General features: G+C 36.4%; 1 protein-coding gene across 1 annotated transcript in view; it reads left to right on the top strand.

Annotated features, from left to right (window-relative positions):
• The first annotated feature begins 3,234 nt into the window (after window positions 1-3,234).
• The window catches only part of MEOX2 (mesenchyme homeobox 2), a 61,370-nt gene continuing 42,656 nt past the window's right edge, over window positions 3,235-21,948 (top strand). The window contains exon 1 of the mRNA XM_079786797.1: window positions 3,235-4,174. Coding sequence (XP_079642923.1) covers window positions 3,661-4,174 — 514 coding nt within the window. The 5' untranslated portion in view covers window positions 3,235-3,660. The remainder of the gene's footprint in view (window positions 4,175-21,948) is intronic.

A 21,948-nucleotide genomic window follows, 5' to 3' on the forward strand; every position in this document is an offset into this window, starting at 1 on the left:
TTTCACTTAAAATAGTTTTAATTTTAAAAATCTCTGCTCTTACTATTGAACATCACTTTGTTTAAACAGGAATAATAATACATATACACACTTATCAAATTTAAAGAGCACACATTTAAAATAATTTTGATTATGTTTCATACAAAAGATGGGAAGTTTACATTTTTCATATTTTCAACCTCTTGTTATAATGTGCTCCTTAATATCAAACCTTGCATGACATGCTGCATTAATAGAATATTTTTCAGGAAAATTCAAGTATACTGTACATATAAGATAAATGCTATGAATTTAAATGCTATATAAATTCTATTATAACTTTTGCAGGATTTTTTTTTTTTTTACCATTCTTCTTGATATAATTAGCCTATGTAGGTAAAAGTCAACTTTCAACATCAGATTTTGTTGATTTGAACATAAAGTAGTTATGCTAGGGATTTTTCCTGTTCTTAACATTTTTCAAAATATTTTCTATGGCCTACAAAATAAAAATCAATATTTTATCTTATTCCAAATATTCTAAAATATGAACATTTTAAAAAGAACTTATTTAATAATTAATATATATATATTTGGCAATTCAGAGGAAAATATCATATTTAGTTCTGGAATATATCAGGACCCCTTTTTTACTCCTTTCCTCTAGAATCGTACTTTTTACTCTTCCAAATAACATTTTCTTTATATTATGTTTTCAATTAGAAATCTGGACATCATAATTCTTACTGGTATTACATGTTTTGGGTCTTCAATTAAAAAAGAATATTCCTCTAGCTTTGTGTTAGCTGTGTGCCTTTCAAAGATACTCCTTCCCTTTCTAACCTTTTCTAAGTTTTTTTTTTTTTTTTTTTTCCCCAGACGTCCACCCCCACAGTCCCAGAGGCTGGTTGACTAGGGCAGGTTGTACAGAAACTTCAGGACATGTTGTTAACATCTGACACAGTGAGTGAGAAAAAAGCAAGCAGTCAGGTTCAAGGAAAAGTGGCAACTTCTGGAGATGAAAAGTTTGTGTTTTTGCTAGTTGCTAGTTACTTGCAACACACTGGCTAAATTCATATCCATTCACTTCTCAATCGCTTGCTTCCTCTAAACCACTAGAACGCAAACCAAACGGACTTTATGGATGGTTTTTATTGATGTCTGCAGATCAAGTATATCTTTCGTTAGTCTTGCCTGACATTTTTCCTCCATGCTTTTAGTAGAGGGCATTATAGTATGTAAATATTTCTGGTTACTGTTTATGGAGGTGGTTGCCTAAATTTCTCTATGGATAAAGCCTTTCATGCTTTCACCCAGAATCTATGGGGGAGCCACCCGAGTTTGGGAAGTTTAGTGTTGCCCTTTGTACTTCAAGTTTTAATATTAGGGCACATATTGAAACCATAAACACAATGAAAATTCAAAATATATTCCGACGAGATTAGAAGACTCTACCTCCTCCTTTTTCATCCTTAAAGAGCCAAGGGCATGGGGAGTGGCAGGAAGAAACATTCTTAAGATCTAAACCCTGGACGCCGTCCTGTGAGTGCTTAAAACCCTTAGAAACGTGCAACCTGCAGAACACCCCCCTTTGGAAGTCTAAAACGATATTAGATTCCCAAAATATCGGCAAAGAAAGTCTTACCGTCAAATGCTTGCAGCAGGTTCCAGCTCAGACCCAGACTGAAAAGCTGAGCAGCTGGTGAACAAAAGTTTTAGCTTTTTTTTTTTTTAAACGAAGTCTGCAAAACTAATTTCCCTCAAAATAGGGCTCAATTTCCGTTAAAGAAAGCAGCGCTTACAAATCTCAGAATTCCTGATCACCCCCACCCCATCCCACCTCTGAGCAATGGAAAACAATTCGAACTTTCACACGGATGTAAAGGTTTATTGCGAAGCCACTATTCCGCAGCCCAATTTAAAAGAAAAGGGAGATAGGTTGAAGCCCGAGGGGCTGGCCCAGGGAGAAGATTCTGTCTGCCTTGGGGACACTTCTCAAAGATTAATCAATACTTTTTTTTTTCCTAATTCAAACCAGATGGCTGGCCTAGTTTGCTGTCCCCATTAATCCCATTAACAACTTCAAAGACCTGGTCCCCATCCTCTGGACACGTGAGACAATGAAAATAACGGGGCGACGCTGCTGGTGGCACATTCGGGGTCCCAGGATTGATATGTGAGCGCGCCTATATTCTCTTGATGCGACATGTCCCAGGCATGAGTTGACTGCTCCTGCCGCTCATTATGGCGGGGGTGGGGGTGGGGGTGGGGGTGGGGAGGGCCTTGCTTGCCTTGTGTAAACGACTCTGCCCCCAGCAGACAATGTCTCAAGCAAGTGGCAGCATCAAAGCCCAGCCGGTGCGCCCACTAATTCCCTGGGCAAGTTTTCTATGATGCAAGATTAACCAGGGAGATCTGAAGCCCCCAGGGTTAGTGAACTTTGGAGGAAATCGCAGGGTAACATTTCCTAGTCAGTGGACCACGGCTGAGGTGGGGGAGGGGGTGCTATTAGCAGACTTGTTTTTGAGCGGCAGACAGCTGATTTCTGGATGGAAATGAGAAGAGATGGGCTGGCTTTTCCTAAGGGGAAAGATGACATGTGCGTGCAATCTACACATCTCATGTGATCGGGACAAAACCGCTTTGGAATATTCCTGACCCAGGAAAAGTTATTGGTGGGCACTCACCCACCGGGACCGGGAAGGTAGAGGAGAGGGCATTTGGGGAAAGCAGGAGGAAAGAGAGCCGCAAGTGCGGATGCCAGGGCTGGACACCTGCAACGGTTACTGCCTCCTCGTGCTGTCCTCCCCCCATAACGGCCCTTCCCCGCCCGCGGGGCGCATTCCTGCCACCTGGGTCCTGACGTCCGAGCCCATTAACAACGCAGCTGCCAAAGGCAAGGTGCGCCACTGCGCCCCGGGCGGGGGGGGGATGAGAAGTTTGAAAATTTTCTTGAAGCGCGCGCCAATCTAGCTCTGATCTTTTCCCTTAACCCCCGTGTTCCTCAATAGCTAGGCGCAGCCCTAGCTCTCCTGCAGGTGACAGTGTCCCAGTGGCAAACAAGACACCTTTCCTGAGCGAAGTGAGCGGGCGGGACCAAGAATGCGGGGCTGGGTCTGGCCAGAGCGCCGCGCCTTAGCTGCGGGCGCTGGGAGGGCAGCGCGGCGGCCGCCGGGCCGGGTGAGCGCAGGGCGCGCCGCTCGCAGCCCGGCGGCCGGCAGGGGCGGGCGGGCGTGGGCGCGGTGTGCGTCCAGCGGCTTTAGGAAGTGGAACTGGAAGCGCGCGGCGCAGACTGAGCGGGAATTTTGGAGGGAGTTTGCATGTGGTCAGCGCTGGGCTCCTAAGCCAGCCCCCAGCTCACATTACACTCTATTTATAACCTCTCAGAGCCGTTTCCCCCTGAAAGCAGTTCTCTGGGACCACCTTCTTTTGGCTTCAACCTCTCCTACTCTTGACATTTGAGTCGCTCGGAGGGAAGCGCCTCCAGGTCAGAGTGTTTATATGTAAAGGAGACTGGCCGCTAGGGCTCAGGACCGGGATTATCCCAGCTCTGCGGAAGCGCGGGTGGCTATCGCTTGGGGAGGGGGCAAGTCACGCGGTTTACTGTGAAAAAGTGACAGAGGGTGGTGGCGTTTGCAACCTTCGCGAAGTCTTCTGCCGGGAACCCAAGACTTGCATGCTATGGAACACCCGCTCTTCGGCTGCCTGCGCAGCCCTCATGCCACCGCGCAAGGCTTGCACCCGTTCTCCCAGTCCTCTCTCGCCCTCCACGGGAGATCTGACCACATGTCCTACCCCGAGCTCTCCACGTCTTCCTCGTCTTGCATAATCGCGGGATACCCCAACGAGGAGGGCATGTTTGCCAGCCAGCATCACAGGGGACACCACCACCACCACCACCACCACCATCACCACCACCAGCAGCAGCAGCACCAAGCCCTGCAAACCAACTGGCACCTCCCGCAGATGTCTTCCCCGCCGAGCGCGGCTCGGCACAGCCTCTGCCTCCAGCCGGACTCGGGAGGGCCCCCGGAGATGGGCAGCAGCCCGCCGGTGCTGTGTTCCAACTCGTCCAGCCTGGGCTCCAGCACCCCGACCGGGGCCGCGTGCGCGCCGGGGGACTACGGCCGCCAGGCGCTGTCGCCCGCGGAGGCGGAGAAGAGAAGTGGCAGCAAGAGAAAAAGCGACAGCTCAGGTAAGGCGCGCCAGGCACCCTGGGCAAAAGGGGCGGGGAGACGTCAGGGAAGATCCCCTCGCCGCCGTTGAGGAGGCAGGGAAGATGGTACCTGTCTTGCCCTCTCTGGCTCCCCGCCGCCAAATTCCGCGGGGCTGCCTTCGTCCCTGTGATGTGGGGGACACGTGTTTCGGCGAGGGTAGAACTGTAGCCAGCAGCAGCACTCGGCGCTCCAAGGCTCAAACTAGTTTACCAGAGGGCTGCTGAGAATCAAAAAGGACGGGTGACAGTATGTGAAATCGATTGCAAAGCGTGACCTTCCCTCTGAGCGGTGGGGAGGGGAGTGCTCCCTGGGGTGCCGCGTCCGCTGGGCATGCGTGCGGGGTGCCGCTCCTTGACTTTTTCCCTTGCAAGTTCCCGGCTCTTGAGTGGCTCGATTTTTCCCATCGTTAACTGGATTTCCAAATTATTGCACAATATTTGGAACTTGCAGTGGAACTTGGCAGAGCGTATGAGAAAAAAAAAGTTTTAGATTTTTTTTTTTTAAATTCTGATTTCAGAGTTCTTTAAATAGCACCCTTTTCTCAATGGTAAACATTTCCCTTTCTTGGGGAAGAAGATATCATCTAGGAATTCAGAAGATTTTAAGGAATGGGTCAGAAAGTTGTTAATAAATACATGCTCAGACTCTTGAAGAAACACGAGCCTTAATAATAGTTGTATTGTGGCACTGATCTAAAGAGAGAATCCGAGTTTCCAAAGTGGAAAGTAATATCGTCCTCCAATTGAGAATTATCGGGGAAAGTGCCGGGAACTCACAGTAGCCCCGGTGGTGCTGGTTTGCTGCACCCTGAGGCCGGTGTGCGCGAGGGTGCGCGGGAGACGCTGGTCTTCCTGGGGATAAGTGGAGTAGCCACGCAAAAAGGGATGCTGGAAGGCACAGCCTGCCAAGCAAATGGTCCCAATCCGGAGAAACAAGTTTTCCAGGCAACCCTCACCGCCCTTCAAGGATGTTTTACAATTAAGCGAGTTGTGAGTTTTCTTCAGTAGCTACAGCGCTGCAACCTGCCATCCAACTTTTCGGAAAGTGTCATTTGTTTAATATGATATTTATGCATTTTCTACCTTTGAGGAATTGGCTTAACAGTTCTAGAAGGTAATTCAAGACATTGGTTTGAAAGACTGGAAAAAAGTTTATATTTTATCATGCTTTAGGTAAGATCCCACATAAATGACAACGGGTGCCCACATTATTTCATTTTTCCTTTGCAGCTATGCTATCAATTGTTCTTCAGGATGAGTTATGGGAAATCTAACCTTTACTTTCCAAGGTCAGAGGTAAACTTTTAATACTGGATCACAAATTAGTTTATACCTAAGAAAGTTACCAGTAGTATCACTAATTATTAATAGTTGTTACTAGCCATAAGTGAAACTCTCAAGACAGAGTTAAAAGGTTAATCATAATAAGAAGGCTTCCGTCTTCATTATAAATAAAAACAATTTTAGAATGCCGTGATCCGATCAGACACAGCACTTGATATCAATATAACTTTTTTTTTTCCTTTGGAAACAGATTCCAGTTCAGATTTGTCAGCTCACTTTTGCAATTGCCAGAAGCTCTTACTGTTCGCTTTACTTTTTGCAATGAGAAATCTATGCAAGAGGTTGTTGTTCCTTATGCTCCCTGAACTGAACCACTGCGCCTAAGGTGCTTAGGGCAAACAGGATTTTCATATGGACACATGTTATTTGGGTTGGAGGAAACAGGGAAAGTGGGATCAAAGCATCTACAACCCTTAGTCATTTTAATAACAACTTTAAGAAAATGGGTTCATTAATAGTTCTACTCTCCTTTGGTGGAAAATAACCATATAACCAAATAAGTTTATTTTTACATGTTGAAGCTAATAGAGTGCAGGAAAAAATAGACACAAACGTTAACATCAGCTTCATAAAGTATTGACAGATTACATCTTAAGTGGGAACTACAATTAGTCATCACCAAGGATAGAATCGCTAGGGAGTTAGAATGAGCATTTTCTTTGATGGGTTCTTTTGAAAGAAATTTTAGCTAGTTAAAAGGAAATATCCCGATAGTTTCCAGTTAAATATATGCATACTCATTGAAAATACAATTTAGTTCGCCAGTTTCGCTATTTGAGTTCATTTGTATTTGTTATATCTTGAGATAGATTTCAGTTCAAGATATCTTTCTCCTGTGATGACATTGCATTTGGTCCTCCATAATTCATGTTCACAACTCTTTTATTTTATAGTGTCGTAAGGGTATCTTGTTCTAGCAAAAATTAAAGTGATATAGAAAATCACTATAATTCTGATATATTATTAACACATGTCTCATTGCTTATAGCACAGTCTTATTATTTCATTATTTCCAAAAATTAAATTAATTTCTGAACTCTTGCAATTTTTAAATTATATTAGATAAAAGTCATATGCCTAATAGAGACCATTTATATTTTGTTAGGCAGTTTATAATAACTATGTATTTATAGTTCAGAGTAAATGCAGTACATAAATCCAGTGCAAGGTCGGAACCAAATTCTGTATCCTTCCATCTGATACCCAGATATCTTGTATGTGTGCATGACCGTGTGGAATTTTAATTGGATTTTAAGCACCAGAAAATATTGAAAAACAACCCAAATTTTATCCATGGAAATGATGCTAAAACTACCATTTGTAACACTTACCAGCATACATTAACACACATTTCCCATCGCAAACACACACATATACAAACTCAAGAAGCTTAAGGATCTAGAAACAAATATTTATGGACTTTATTCTTCCATTATAATTTATTGACAGTTGAAAATAACCAAACTTAATAGAAAAGCACACTGTTATTTTTTATATGTGTTAAACATTTTTTTGCAACTTTGAACCTGCTCTGCTTTCCAGTGTTATTAGCAAAGCCAACATCTGCCACCTCTTCAAAGGGGCTCTTAAAAATCGAAACTTTACAACTGTACTTAAAACAATCTATACAAAGCAGGTGATTCTGAAAAAAAGTCTATAAATAGGGTGAATTACTTGGCTTCAATTACATTTGATTGTTTGCCAAGCAATGCAGTAATAGGTATAAAATGCCCACTAGCAGTTAAAATAACCAAAGTAGATTAATCAACCTAACTTTAGTTTATATGAAGATAATACACAATATAAACACGTAAATATTTTCTATTCAAATTAATTGAATGGATATAAGTATGTTTTCATACAGAATTAAAAAATTTATATAAAAAGGGAATGATTTGGAGATGTGGATTTTACAAGGTTTTGAATCATATTAGATTCTTGTAAAATGACAAATATTTTATTTATAGCTACAAGATATAAAATATTTATTGTCAAATTATGTCTGTCATATACCTGACTATGCAGAATGACAAGAATGACATTAACAAGCTGGAAGTTAAATATAGAGTAATATCTTACCTACCCTAACTCTGGTATTCTAACTTTTTCTAGATATTCAATCATTATGTTTTCTAAAAGGAAAAAAAAGTCACTTTATCGTTTATTTCTGTGTTACTTATTATGTTTATTGTTTTAATATTTGCTTTGGAAGTTTAAAAATAGTCTATTAGATCTTGGTTATCATAAGGAAATATTGAACAAATTAAATATCTCAAATTTATGCAATAAAAAATATTTTTTAGTCTTTTTCTTGCAGTGGTAGATTAATTTTAGGTGTAAACACTTTTAAATGGTGACCTGACATTAAAAAACCTAAGTACCACTGACCTATATGCATCTTCTCAAATGATTATACTAAGAAGTTAAGAGTAACATTAAGATGCGTTATTGTTGAAAGTCAGCAATAAATTCATTATAGAAATAGGAATAGTTTCAAGTTCAGTGTAAATATCTTTATAGTTTATTTGAAAAGGATAAACATTAAATGTAAGGCATGAGACTTCTAAAACTTTCATTTGGGTTCAAAACTCAGTACTAAATATTGAAAAATTTAATCTTTGTTTGTAGTGATTATCAATGGAAACCACTATGTTGGCATCCTGGAAGCTTGTTTACTAAATATATATATATTTTAAGCATTAATGTGTTTTCCCTCTGTGTTTAAAAACATAGACCCTTCATCACAGCATTGGAATTTATAATAACTTACAATATTTGTTGTGTGACCTAAAGAGTCTCAGAAATAAATTTTAAGCAAAAATGAAATAGTAAAAGAGATCAACTTCTTCCCTTAGATTCAGGTAAATTTGAGAGACTAATTCCATATTTAAATTAATTTTTATTTTCCATATGAGCTAAATTATGTAAGAAATCCCCATGTATAAATTCATACTTGTCCTGGTAATGGTGCCAACTTTATTCATTTACTATATTTAAAATGGCAGCTGGAAATACAAAACAATGATGTGAGGGTTTTGTAGATTTCCATTTCAAATGAGAAAAACCAATATAATACAATAATATATTTAGTTTTTGACTCTGTTCACTTGAGTCATTAATTTCTAAAATTTCAGAATGGGTCTCTTTCCCAAGCATTGCTATAAGGATTACAAACATCTATGAATGATAAATTCTAAAGAAGAAAAAATATTAGAAAATAAAATACACATAGGAATTATTTAGTATTTGTTGAGTATTAACTTTGGATGATTTATCTCTCTCAAATTTTCTGTATTTTTGTCATATTGTTTTTTGTTATAAAATATTTTGTGGGTAAAATAAATTAGCACATGAAATGAAACTATCAAGAGTAGTATATTTACCTCTGTAATCATAAAATAAGAAGAATTAATTCTTAAGTGGCCAGTTAAATTACATTTCCTGGATTATGGTGTTGGTGTCTGATTCCAAAGGTTGTTTTTTTTTTAAAAAAAAAAAAGATGAAACACAAACAAAGGCCAAAGTCCACAATTTAGAAATTGAGGTAAGTCTGATGTATTTAAGCAACAGAGCACATTTTATTATCACAACTTATTTCTCTATATTTGTGTTGTAGTCATTAATATGGTTTAGTCATCACTAACAACCTTTTTGTTATAGTTGTCAAAAAATGAAGCACTAATATTTTTTTCTATTTTTGTTATGATGCTCTTATGACTATTTCTTGGAATAGTTTTTGTCAAACTGAACCTCCCAAGTTAACCTGGAGTAACACAATAAAGAAGGTTACTTGCAACACTCTCTACTCTACTCCTAAATCGTAGTCATGGGTGAGGTTCAAAATCCAACTGGATAAAACTTTGCAAAATATTTTATTTCTCTCCTGGAGTAAAACTTACAATGGTAACAGTTATTCAGGTCTCAATCTTCAATTTGCATTACCTATGTTGAGGCAGAACTATTTTAAATCTGATAACCTTTCCTCTATGGTTTTCTACTTACATTATAAAAGTGTAGGGGATTTATTTTCACTTTAAGAAACTTATGCTAGATGATATTTTATGATACAAAATAATAATATATCTATTGAATCATTTGTGTGAATTTTGAGCACATCAATTGTTTTACTTTAGAGTATTTCCAGTTAAAACCTTTAATGTATTTTAACTAAATTAACAGAAAGTTACTTGGTAAGAGTAAATGTTCAGATGTAATTGAATGGGTCAATTATTTTTCCTCTATATTTGGAATTTTAAATATACAATAAAAAGTAGCCTATTATTCATTAAACCTTCATTTATAATGTTACATTTTCCACAGCACTTTAATATTTCTGAATTTATACATGTTACTATCTATAAATTTGGTACTATGTATTGGAATACTTATTTTTATAAGATTCTGAAAATACTTTATGGTATGTTCTTTGGTCTCTTACATGTGCACGTGAACAAGAATAATCAGGTAAAATTAGTATTATATGTATGCATTTTTGGATAGGGTTTGCATGAGTGAGAGGAAAATTCCTTAAGAAATAATCATTTTGCTCTCTCTCTACTATATAGATTTAAAATTTAAAAATTGAATCTTCAGCTTATATGATATTGTTATGCTACTTTTAAAAGCTAGCATTTTCTTAAAAGTTTTATAATTCTAAATATTTTTGTATTTTGATGACTTAATTCGCATATCCTTGGAGTTTTTACTTTTATTACAAATATAACGTGTTTAAAAGGTAATACTTACAGTAGTAAAACCATTGGGATTTTGACTAAAGATTTAGATTGAAAATTGGTTTCTCTTCAAAATTTCATAGAGTAAGCTTAATTCCAATGTTTTAAATGTATTTAAAAATCCTATTTTTTTCATAAGTTTTCTTTCTAATATGTTGTAGGTTTGTTTCTTGAACCTAGAGCGTTACACGGATTGAAATTATGAGAATAAGGTGTTTCTTTTTTATAGTTTTTAGTTTATCCTGTGTTTTAGTAGAAAGGGTAATGGTAAAAAGGGAGAGTGTTGTATTAATGAGAACATGGCATCTATATGTAAAAGCACACTTTAAAATAATACGTTTATGTAGAAATGCACACACACTAATAGATAGAATTCCAAATTTAATTACTTGATCACAGATCATCTGAACGAGAGCATCCACCTTAAACACTGTAATAGAATGTTACATATTCAAGCTGCAAAATAAAATATTGGGCTTGAAGCATATACAGCTGTGTGGAGAGTCCAACTGGATGAAGCTGGTAATCAATGGTAGTCATTAAAGTCAAACATGCCAACTCTCCTGCAGTTTTTGTTTTCTTTTTTCCCCTCTAGCTCATTATTCTCCACATGCTTCAAGAGATTCCCATAATACTATAAGAAAAAAGCTCCAGTTATCTTACATGACTGTGGGCAAGAAAATGATTAAGATGAAGTCATTGCTCAGGCTCTGCGGAAACCTAGAGGCGGGCCCAGCTTAGGCTGGTGGATGCCAGTAGAATTTTAAAGGCCTGGAATTTTACTCTTTGAAAATATAGCCTTAAAGCTTTGCCAGAAATGACACCCAAATAAAAATTTATTTTTGCAAAGTGATAGTTATTTGCAAATGTAGTGGTGAAATGTACTCAGTGTCTGTAGAGATGGCTTCTTACACTGGCTGGCTGGACTGCACAGTAAACTTTTGGGTGATTTTTCTTAGCCTCTTGAAAACTAGCAAACCAAACTGAGGTATACGCTTATTTGCTGAACAGAATAAAATGGTCCTGACTCTTATGAAATGAACAATGAATACGAAGTAAATTTTACAGCTGGTTGATTTATTTTGATAGCAAAATCATGTGGTTCAGTAAAATAGAATTATACCATTAAAAATTTAGTGGTAACTAAATAGATAAAATGTATGTTTGATTTTGTTGGAAACTAGTAATTTGACAAATGGCTCTTACATTTTAAGAATCCTCTAAAGAGCACTTCACTACTAACTGTATAGATTGAAATTGTGACATCTTTTCAAAAGTAAAATAAGCTCTCAGTGTGTTTACTGCTTTTCATGGTTAAGATCTTCGCAACTACAGGTGTAAACTACATTTCCTTTGGAATATTTTTTTCTTATTTGAAATATAAATGGGTCTGATTGCATTAAACTAGGCAGCATGTAGTGTAAAGTATAGAGATAGATCAGAATGACAGGGAAGCCAGAGGTTAGGCATCCAAATCCAAGGGCCTGCTGCCATTCACATTTCTAGGATTACCATCTTTGCATGTCTACCTTCAAAATTCAAGGAATTATAGATACCTTTTCTTCCAGAACTATTTTTTTTTGTTTCTGGGAATAGAGCTTTATTAAACTTCTTCTTGGATATCCAGATGCTTTAGAAAATTAAAAGAAGCAGCAACACTTTTTTTTTTTGCATATTTAGCCATTAGTTGATAAATCATGAAGGGTTTATCTTATTTCTTAGTCATTCTATCACATGAGGAAATAGGTGGCACATTCAAAGGTATAATTTAAGAGAATTTGATGATGATTTGATGGTGGGTAGCACATAGCAGAGCAACAGGAAATGGTAAATCACCCAGGGCCTGCCCACAGTTGGAAAACATTAATGTATCTAAACCTGAGGGGGCAAGGAGAGGGAGCTCTTTTAAAAATCCAGAATCCAGTGAGAGGCACAGGAGAGAAGCCTCCTAGGGAAGTTGGGACCTCAGGTGGAGGATTGTAGCTGATGTCAAATATCAACCCGGTAATCTGTCTTCATGCCTTCCATTCTCCTTCTGTTGCCTCCCATTGGCCGGATGCCATCAGAAGACAAAGACGCTGAACACAGGAGTCCCAGTAGATGAAATCCTAAGGGGATGCAGGCCTCTGAGGAGTGGCCAGGGTAGATCTAGGAGAACACAGAGTCTCACTCTGTCCCTCACGAGCTGTGATTTAACTTCTCTCTACCTTAGTTTCCAAAAAATTATAGTGAGTTAATTGACATAAGTTACTTAGAACAATGTTGTAAGTGTTGTAGTAGGTGTTGTACTTTTTGTCATGTATCAATGTAGGTGCAATTATGTTGTGGGTATGCACCATCTGAAAGCCATTTCTGTCTATGTTGCCTATTTATTTGTTTTTTACTACTAATAGTGCTATAGAAAATGTAGCCTGCTTAAAAGATTGCCAAAGATTTAAAATAGTCGGTAACTGTCCCTCAAATTACTAGTACCATGCCATTTTCTTGAAATGTAGGGTGAGCTCTAGACCAAATTGTGTATAAGACTCAAGTTGCCTTCACTTAATCACCCTGAAGATTCCTATTCCATTGCCTCTTTTGCTTGGGCGTCTCCTAACCTTCTTTCCTAAGTGTATCCTGCCACTTCTCTATCCAACACCTGGTTTCAAGAGAAATGGACAGAGCAGCGTTTAGTCAAGAGGGAACAGAACTTTAACAGAAGGGATTTAAATATGACAGTGAAATTTTAGGTCTCTGTTTCAGCTGTGAACTTGAAGGTTGGGTGTGACATTTTTCTGCTGTGCTATCGAGTTTATTGCAGAAGGAATGTACGTACCGTAGCTCTTTGTTGTTTCTAGTGGTTCCATTTAGAGAGCCTCATGAATGGCAAATATGTAAATACCACTTAAAATGTATTATACTCCCCACAAAATGCATAAAAACCATTTTAGCATGATGACAATTTCCTTTTTCAAAGAAAATAACTTGTTTGTTTGTGGATTTATTTGTATTTAACAAACTGTTGAGAATTATTGCTTAAGTTGAGGCCAGAGAGAAAAGCAAAACTCACAAATTCTGAGTGATTAGTTAGTTACACTCTATTTAGCTTAGTAACCTCCCCTGCAGCCACAGTTCAATGTGGGCAATTCAGAAATGTATTTCAGAGACATTTTAAATCATTATAGTGATGGTCTGTGGCAGTTGCTTTTGCATAAACAGTAGAATCAAACACTGTATTAAAACTGTAAATGCCAAGTTAACTCTTTCAAAGCTTCTATATTCACAGTAATTTAATCCCTAGAATAAGAGAAGTTCAAAGGACTAGGATTGCTTGACTGCTAGATCATGGGAGGGAGTAGGGAAAGGGGTGCAGGAAGAACAAAGCACTGAATGTTCAGTAATAAACAGCAGCGACAAGAAGGGTCAAACACCATCTAGTCATTACTCTTGGATTTCAGGGTAGGCTTAATTTGTTAAGTTTTTTTTTTTAATAAGTTGTAATCAGTAATGTTGGAACAGATCATTAGAATCAGAATGATTAAGACACTAGAAGAGACCCAAGGCATCACCCAGTTCAATGACTGTATTTCCTAGAGGAGAGAAAGCGCCCAGAGAAGTTAAGTAATGTCTGTCCACTCAGCCAAGTAGTGGCAGCTGAGCTTCCATATCCTGACTTCAGCCTAGTGCCCTTACAAGGAAAATCTCATAAAATATTTTTAAACCTTAAGGTTTTAGTCTTCCCAATAAAAATAAATTTCAGCATCATTTAAAATGTTGGCTACTGCATTTGAGGGAATAAAGTGCAATTTCACCAAGTGCTTTACTTGGGTGTAAACTACCTCTTTCTGAGTCTGATTTTATGTCCTATTACCTCAGTAGTTTTTCATTCTTGTTTTATGAATATGAACACTGTTATACTTTCTTAGCTTCGATTTTCTAAGGACACAGTCCTTATTTTCGATTACCAATGTGGCTGCATATTTTTGACACCTCATACAATAACCATAGCATTTTAGTTTAAACCAGAGTTTAATATCTGGCAATGTGCACATGGACTTTGCTATACTATACCAATAAATAATATATACTTTTGTAACCAGAATCATATTTTGGGTAGCCATTTGTGAAGTGAAGAATATGTTACCTATTTTAATTTTTAAAATTTAATACACATAAATTTTGCCAAATTAAGCTTTACCTATAATGCATTTGCTTTTTTGTGTTCAAAGTAATAAATAGCAACAAATAAACAGCTATCAATTCTCTCTTGTCTCAGGTCATTAACTTTATCTACATTGTTAGATAAGTGTTGATCTTTTTAATTTAATATAAAGGATGGGGCAAAAGTACATTTACAGTTTTTCATATGGAAAATAATACCATAATTAATAAATACTAATATAAGTATAAACTGTACCACCCACTCACAACTGTAAACCTACGTTTGCCCACCCTGTAATCTCCTTACACAGAAGATACTAAAAAATATTAATGGTTGGTTGGCATTTTGCCTTTGCTAACCAGATGTGTTTTCTTTGTTTCTCCTGCTTTCCTACCCACACCCATCTTTCCCACAAACTGTAAACATCAGACCCATCTGCTCCTCCCCAAAACAATGAACCATATAACATCTGGAACACTCTTCACACTGACCTATCATGCTAATTCCAGATCATTATTTCTTACTAAAACCTCAAAACACAAAATTAAACATGAAAAATACAGTTGGTTTTTCCAATAATTTTTTCTTTTTTGGCAAAATATAATTTTATTTCCAAAATAATTCCTCATGTACATAGTTAATTTTAATTTACATTCAAAATGCCTTCATATCAATGGTCTCAAATGATGATTTCTCCTTTTATATTCAGGACTTAGCCATGCTGCTCCTTCCAACACAGCTCAGCCCAAATCCATACTATTGCACATCCTTGTATATATTTCTTCCTATTCCCACACGAATGTCTCTTGCACTTAATTTTGTTTTCTTCCCAGGTCTTCTGAGTATCTTTATCTCTTCTCATTCTTCCCTAATAGAATTCTATATTGACTGTAAAGTAAAATTTTGACTAATGTCCATCAATAATATACTACTAGATTTTACTTGTATTGATTCTTGTATGCAAATTTGTTTAATATCAAACATATATATATATATATATATAAAATGTAAGTAATATATAATCTGATATATAATATAATCTCATATATATTATATTTATAATCAGGTAAATAGATAGATTTATAGCAGTGCTTTCCTGGCAAAGCATTCTTTTATAGTCTATGTAACACATGCTAAATGTAACTTTTAAACAGTGTTCTTATACTTTTTAATATGGGTACTTAAATGTATATAGTCATAGCTGCATATAAGGAGTTTTCCACAAGATTTTCTGCATCTCCCCATCTACTAAAGAACATTACTTACTATCTAATTTCCTTGGATAAGAATTTAGGGCTGTAAATTAATTGGCTTTCATCTATAATATCCCACCTCAATCATTAAGGGCTTTATTGACTAGTAGAGCCAGTTTTGTTGACATTGGTTTGGCTTTCATTTTAACTAATATTTCTTCAATAAAGTTGTTTATGTCTAACACTATAGAAAACCTTTTTATTTTGAGAAAATTGTAAATTCACATGCAGTTGTAAGACATAATATAGAGGAATCCCACATACTAATACATTTTGCCCAGTTTCCCGCACCCCAATGGTAATATCTTGCATAATTATAATTCAATAACAAAACCAGGAAATTGATACTGGTACAATCTAGGAAACTGATATTGATACAATCCACTAACCTTAATCAGATTTCATTAGTTTTACATGCACGGGTGTGTGTGTGTGTGTGCCTTTAGTTCTATGCTATCTGCCATTTTGTATTTTTATCCCATAGCCTGCAATATATTTTTCTAATATATATTCATTATTTTCATTAAGATCTTGCTTGAGATAGCTTCTCAGGTCTGTACCTCCCTTCTCTTTCCAAATTAATGTCTATAGAGTGCATTATTATACACTTAAATTTTACCTGATGGTTCTCTTTGCTGTTCCTATTTCAGGTCTCTAGTTTTGATTTGAATTACATGCAATCCCAAAGGAAAAGTCAGTGTCTTCTTTTTCTTTTAATGTGATAGCCAACATCGAGTTAGGTGCACAGAAGTGCTGGGTAAATCCTATTTGCTGCCTAGAAAAAGCTTCCCTAATGATGAGTGAGTGATCTGCGCTAGGGGTTTTCTGAGACTTTTAGTTCCAGGCGTCCAGTAGCAGGGCAAATTCAGGAGATTTTTGAGAAATGCATAGGAGGGTTTAATGAATATCTGGCTTAAGTAATTATCTGTGTTTGTTTCTGATTGATTTTTATGGGTTCTTCCTAAAGGGAAATACTTGTGATTACATTGTATATATTTATCATTTATGAAAAAAACTGGACAATAATTAATATGCATTTACTTAAATAACTCGGGTACTGGAAATATCATGGAGGAACACTGTGAAGTATATGATTGGCGGCTAATCACTATGCTGTACAACTGAAACTAATACAAAATAATATTGAATATAAGTGTAATTTAATTTTTTTCAATATTCTTTTGAAAAAAATTATAACTGTAACAGTTGGAGCATATCTGAAAGTAAAATGCAAGGAGCATTATATTGTAAAACTGTTTGGATAAATGCTGGGTTTACTCAAATAAGTGTTTACTTAAAATACATCCATAGTTCTGCAGAGGTCAAAGTGCATCCTAAAATAATTATTAACAAAACGTAATCTACAAGCCTGAGATTTGGCTAGTTATCAAAATAACAGCAAAATATAGACATTAAATTGTTGATTTATATATACAATATTAAAATGAAGTAAAACACAATATAACAATGGATGTAAATGTAAAAAAAAAGAATTTTGGAAGTGGGAAAGCAAACAATGAAAGCATATTAAAAAATGTAGGGTCAACTAGGGAGATTCTTCCAGGCCTCTTGAGGAATAGGGAGGAGAACATTTTTCTGGGAACGGGTGGGGAACATGCCAGGAATTAGGCTAGATTTTCCGGGGGAAAGTATGAAAACGTAATAGAATCAGACAGTGGCAATTAATGATAAAACATTATTAACTTTCAAAGCCTCTCAAAAGATTTGGTCTTTTATGATCTCTGGTATGAATTCCAGAATTGCAAAAGTCAGGTAGTTGACCAACAGAAGAGCCTATTAGGGAAATTTTTAACTTTCTGAGAAGAAAATGAGGATATGTATTCCTTTGGCACGAGAAAAAGAGCAAATGCAAGGAAGAGCGAAATATATGGAGTCTTATGTCTACAGTGAAACATCAGGGCCTGTTTGACTGTGGCCATATATTACACAATGAGTTTTGAATATGTGGGAGTAGGAGGACTATTCATTAGTGGATTCATTTTTAATAGAGATTAATTGTTAATTAATTGATGATTGAACTGCTAGTGATTTGTGGGAGAAAAGGCAATATTAAGTTAAGCAAAGATATCACTGGATACATTCATGTTAGAATTTATGAGTTGAGGATGTACATTCAAGTATGAAAATGTAGAAAATTGTTAATGGTTGCATTTAGGCTATCTTAGGAACACACACACACACACACACACACACACACACACTCCCCACACAAAAAATAAGTAACTTACAGCACTGGGCAAAGCATGTATAAGTGTTCAGGTAACTCTCATTTTTTTAGAGATTTTGGAACAGAAGAAGGCCAGACCAAATGTAACCTGTAATAAAGTTTTATTGGCAGTGTAGAAGAGTGGGTAAAACATTTTAGTAGTTTACAGTAGGTGAAATTGATGATTTACTTTTATATTGACAATTTGCTCATATTATATTGGTAGCCATTGGTATATAAATGTGTGGATGTGGTAACCTATTAATAGCAATCTTTTTTTTTCTTTAGTTAAATGCATCTTAGTTTTTCCCAACTGAAAAAATAGTGTACCTTTTTCACAGATACAAAGATAAGAGGTTATTTATTTGTTTATTTATTCATTTTTACAGAAACCACTTAGAAGAAATAGTCTGCATATGCAAAGCATCTCTTTTTAAAAAGTATTACTAAGTATGTTAGTTAAATGCAATCGAGTAGTTAAATGCATATTGGTGCACAGTAGAAGCTGGTGACTTCCAAATTGAATGGTTTTGCCTTGAAAGCTCAGGATGTGAGAAAACCAAACCAAACCAATAGAAAATGTAAATGTTATTCAAAGTGGCTGGAATAAAGTGGATCCTTAATTTAACTGTGTCCTAAAGAGGTGCTAACCTGGGAGAAGCTGCTTCAGAGGGGACACACAAGCCGAAGTCTGATTAAGGGATTTTCTTCATGAGGTGGTTGTGTTGTTCTCAGGTCAGATGTACGTACTGTCTCACAGTTTCTCTATATTTCTAATATTTTTTAAAAACTTTCTCATTGTACACTTTCTAATAGAAATACACTTCATTTTGAATCACCTATTCACCTTAGGAAGCAGCATTAGTATTTTAGATCAAGTTGAATTCATTAGAAACAAGTAGCTCAGAGAAGAACTATTTAGATAAATGGAAATTAGTGGCAAATTGTAGCCTATTCTTCCCTGGCCCAGGACACACACACACATGCACACACACACACACACACACACATCAATGTCATAGGTGTTTCAACGGTATTATAATTCACAGATCCTGACATAATTCACTAAATGCCTACTATGTGCCAGGGACATGATTCTGTAAGGACTTTATACTGTTGAGTCCACTATAATAAATAGAACAAACTGAGGTTTCTAGAAAGGTCCACAGCATAGTAGCAAAGAGTAAGATGGAAACAACTGGATGTAACAGTAAGATAGAGGATATAATAACTTAGCATACATGATGAAAATATCCAGAGAAATCCAGGGAAGTTTCAGGAAATGATGAAACATGCCTCAATTTATCTCACTTCTTACGATCAACTTCTGAAGTCATGAGTGCATGAAAATCTATTACACTGTGAACTAGATCAAAACACCTTTGGAAAAAAATATAAGAATCTTTGTTTTTTGTAGTTTTAAAAATATATATATATATATTTTTATTGAATTCAAAGAGGAAGAGAGAGGGAGAGAGAGAGAAACATTAATAATGAGAGAGAATCGCTGATTGGCTGCCTCCTGTATGCCCCCTACTGGGGATCAAGCCTGCAACCAGGGCATGTACCTTGACCAGGAATCCAACCATGACCTCCTGGTTCATAGGTCGACTCTCAACCTCTGAGCCATGCCAGCCAGGCTCCTTGTTGATTAATATAGATATGAAATACAGGATAGGTTTTGGTTTCCTGGAATCGTCCACAACATTTATTCCTATGTCATTTTTGTTCAGATCCTCAGTTGTTATGATTTAAGCATTCCTTTGTGTTATGCATCAAGGTTTGTGGGCAGTAATTGGTTGTAGATAACCAAACTCTGTAATGTATAATATTATTGCTAGGATGTCATTTGATAAAATCAGAGTGAAAGGTAAGGTATTTTGCTAGCTGGTCAAATATGCTATATTATTTTGGGCATGAAATTAATGTCATCTTGATAAGGCTCAGGAGGATTAAGCCCCCAGAAGACATTTTGGAAGATATTTGCATATCATGACTCATGTATAGGCTCTCTCATATTTCAGGCACTGACTTTAGATGAGAATTGTGAAACAACTGAAATGACTTTTCATTTTTATCTTCAAAGCTATTGAGACTTCCCTGCAGGCTATATTTAAACATGTTCACAGAATGTTAGAATTGGAAGGGATTCCAGAATTCATCAAAACCACCCCTCAATCTTAAAGATGAGAACATTGAGGTTTAGAGAGTAGAACCCCTAAAATAATGTTGGCAAAGCTGGGACTAATAACTTCCAATTCAGTTTCTTTCTCTTATTTCTATAATCTGCTGTTTGAAATTTTCATCCTGATTCTTTATTAAGATGTCTAATACCTGAAATTTTCCTTTTGAAGATTGCTCAGTGGGCTATTTTCTACAATAAGGGCAAGGATAACATATAAATCTACTTTCCTAGGCTAGTAATATGATAAATTAATTACAAAGGTCCATATAATTTGAATGAGTATTGAAGGTTAGTTTGCTGATTTTTAAAAAATTAATGTGGAAGAGAGGGAATTTCCATTGATGAGATAATGACCAGTGTCCTTCTTGCACGACATTTACTTCCTGCTAAAATCAGTAATTCATTAAGAAGCAAGAATTTGGGCCATTCTGGATTTGAGACCTATTCTTTCAATTTATTTTGAAAATTTAAACATGAAGTAATATTCTATCCGTGATTAATATGAAAAATCTATAGTGTTATACTCAAAATTAGCTCATGGCTTGGAATTTCAGGGTTTTCCTCTGTTGCAAGTGCTCTTTCTGAATTCCAAACATCTTACTTGAATCCTTCCAATTCGTCACCTTTGCTTTATTATTCCTTTAATTATTTTCCTAAAGTTACTAGTGTTACCATTTTATTAGAATGCCTTTTTCCCCTCTTATTTTAGATTAAAATTAGTTTTTTTTCCCCCTCATTTTATTTCCTCTAAGTTATTCTGGAAATGTATGTGGAGGAAGTCATATCAATTCACAAATTTGACTATATTAATTCACATGAGTTTGATTTGCCAAAATATATAACATTGTCTTGAACGTTTAGAATGTGGTTAGAAGGAAGCCTGAACTGCAAGAAAAGGGTTTTTTGTGTGTGATGTCCACTTAACTAATAAATCTGTCATCACTGACTGGTTTCCATTTCCTGGGAAATAAACAAATCACCATTAAGTCCTTTGAAGCAAGAGACTGCCAGGAAACACGAAAGTCACATTTGCTTCATCCTCCAAGATAAAGTATTGAATAAGTGGAAATGAGATGCAACAGAAGGAGCCACAGGGTCCTTACACCTGCTAGAAAGTCCAGAAGCTCTCCACAGAGCAGGAATTCAAACAAACCTCAAACCTTGACATTCAGCAAAAGTGCAGAAACGAAGCCAAGAATAAACTCTGTCGGGCCCTTAAGTAGAAAGCATGAATTATAGGAACATAGGAAATTTTGAAGAGGAAAGCCTAGGAATCTGGAGGCCATGAACCCCCCAAACTGAATTAGCTCTAGAGATGTTTTATCTTTCTCTTTATATTCTACTTCAAATTAAATGGCCATTGGTCCTCATCTAAGAACTTCTATTAAAAGGCAGGGTCATGGTTAAGGAGTAAACATCAAGCATCAATTGGGAGGGCTTTTTTGTTTGTTATCTGGCTTATTGAATTTCATAGAATTTCGGACTTATGCTTTGTTTTTATTTATCTTAACTAAAATAAATGAGTACCTTCCAAGTAAATGCACATGCGTATCTGTGTTCTAACCAGCAATCCACTAGGGAAAATACAATTTCATGTAAAAGCAGGGCAAATGCCAAACTCCTAGAAAGACCAAAAACAAATAAGATGCAAAGGAAATAAACAAACATTAAAGAGAAAACTGAAAATGTATCCCAAAAAATAAAATTTCAAAAGGTGGTACATTGCTGTTTTCCCTGCATTTTGTGTTTACCCTTTATTTTCCATTAAGGAATTTATTTGCCTCGGTAACAGCAAATTTTTCTTAACCTGTGTCCTTTATCTGTAGTTATTTGCTTTTGTAACTCTAATAACTGTAGTTGATATTTTTTA

Source organism: Cnephaeus nilssonii (assembly GCF_951640355.1).
Source record: "Cnephaeus nilssonii genome assembly, chromosome: 12".
Lineage (NCBI taxonomy): Eukaryota > Metazoa > Chordata > Mammalia > Chiroptera > Vespertilionidae > Cnephaeus > Cnephaeus nilssonii.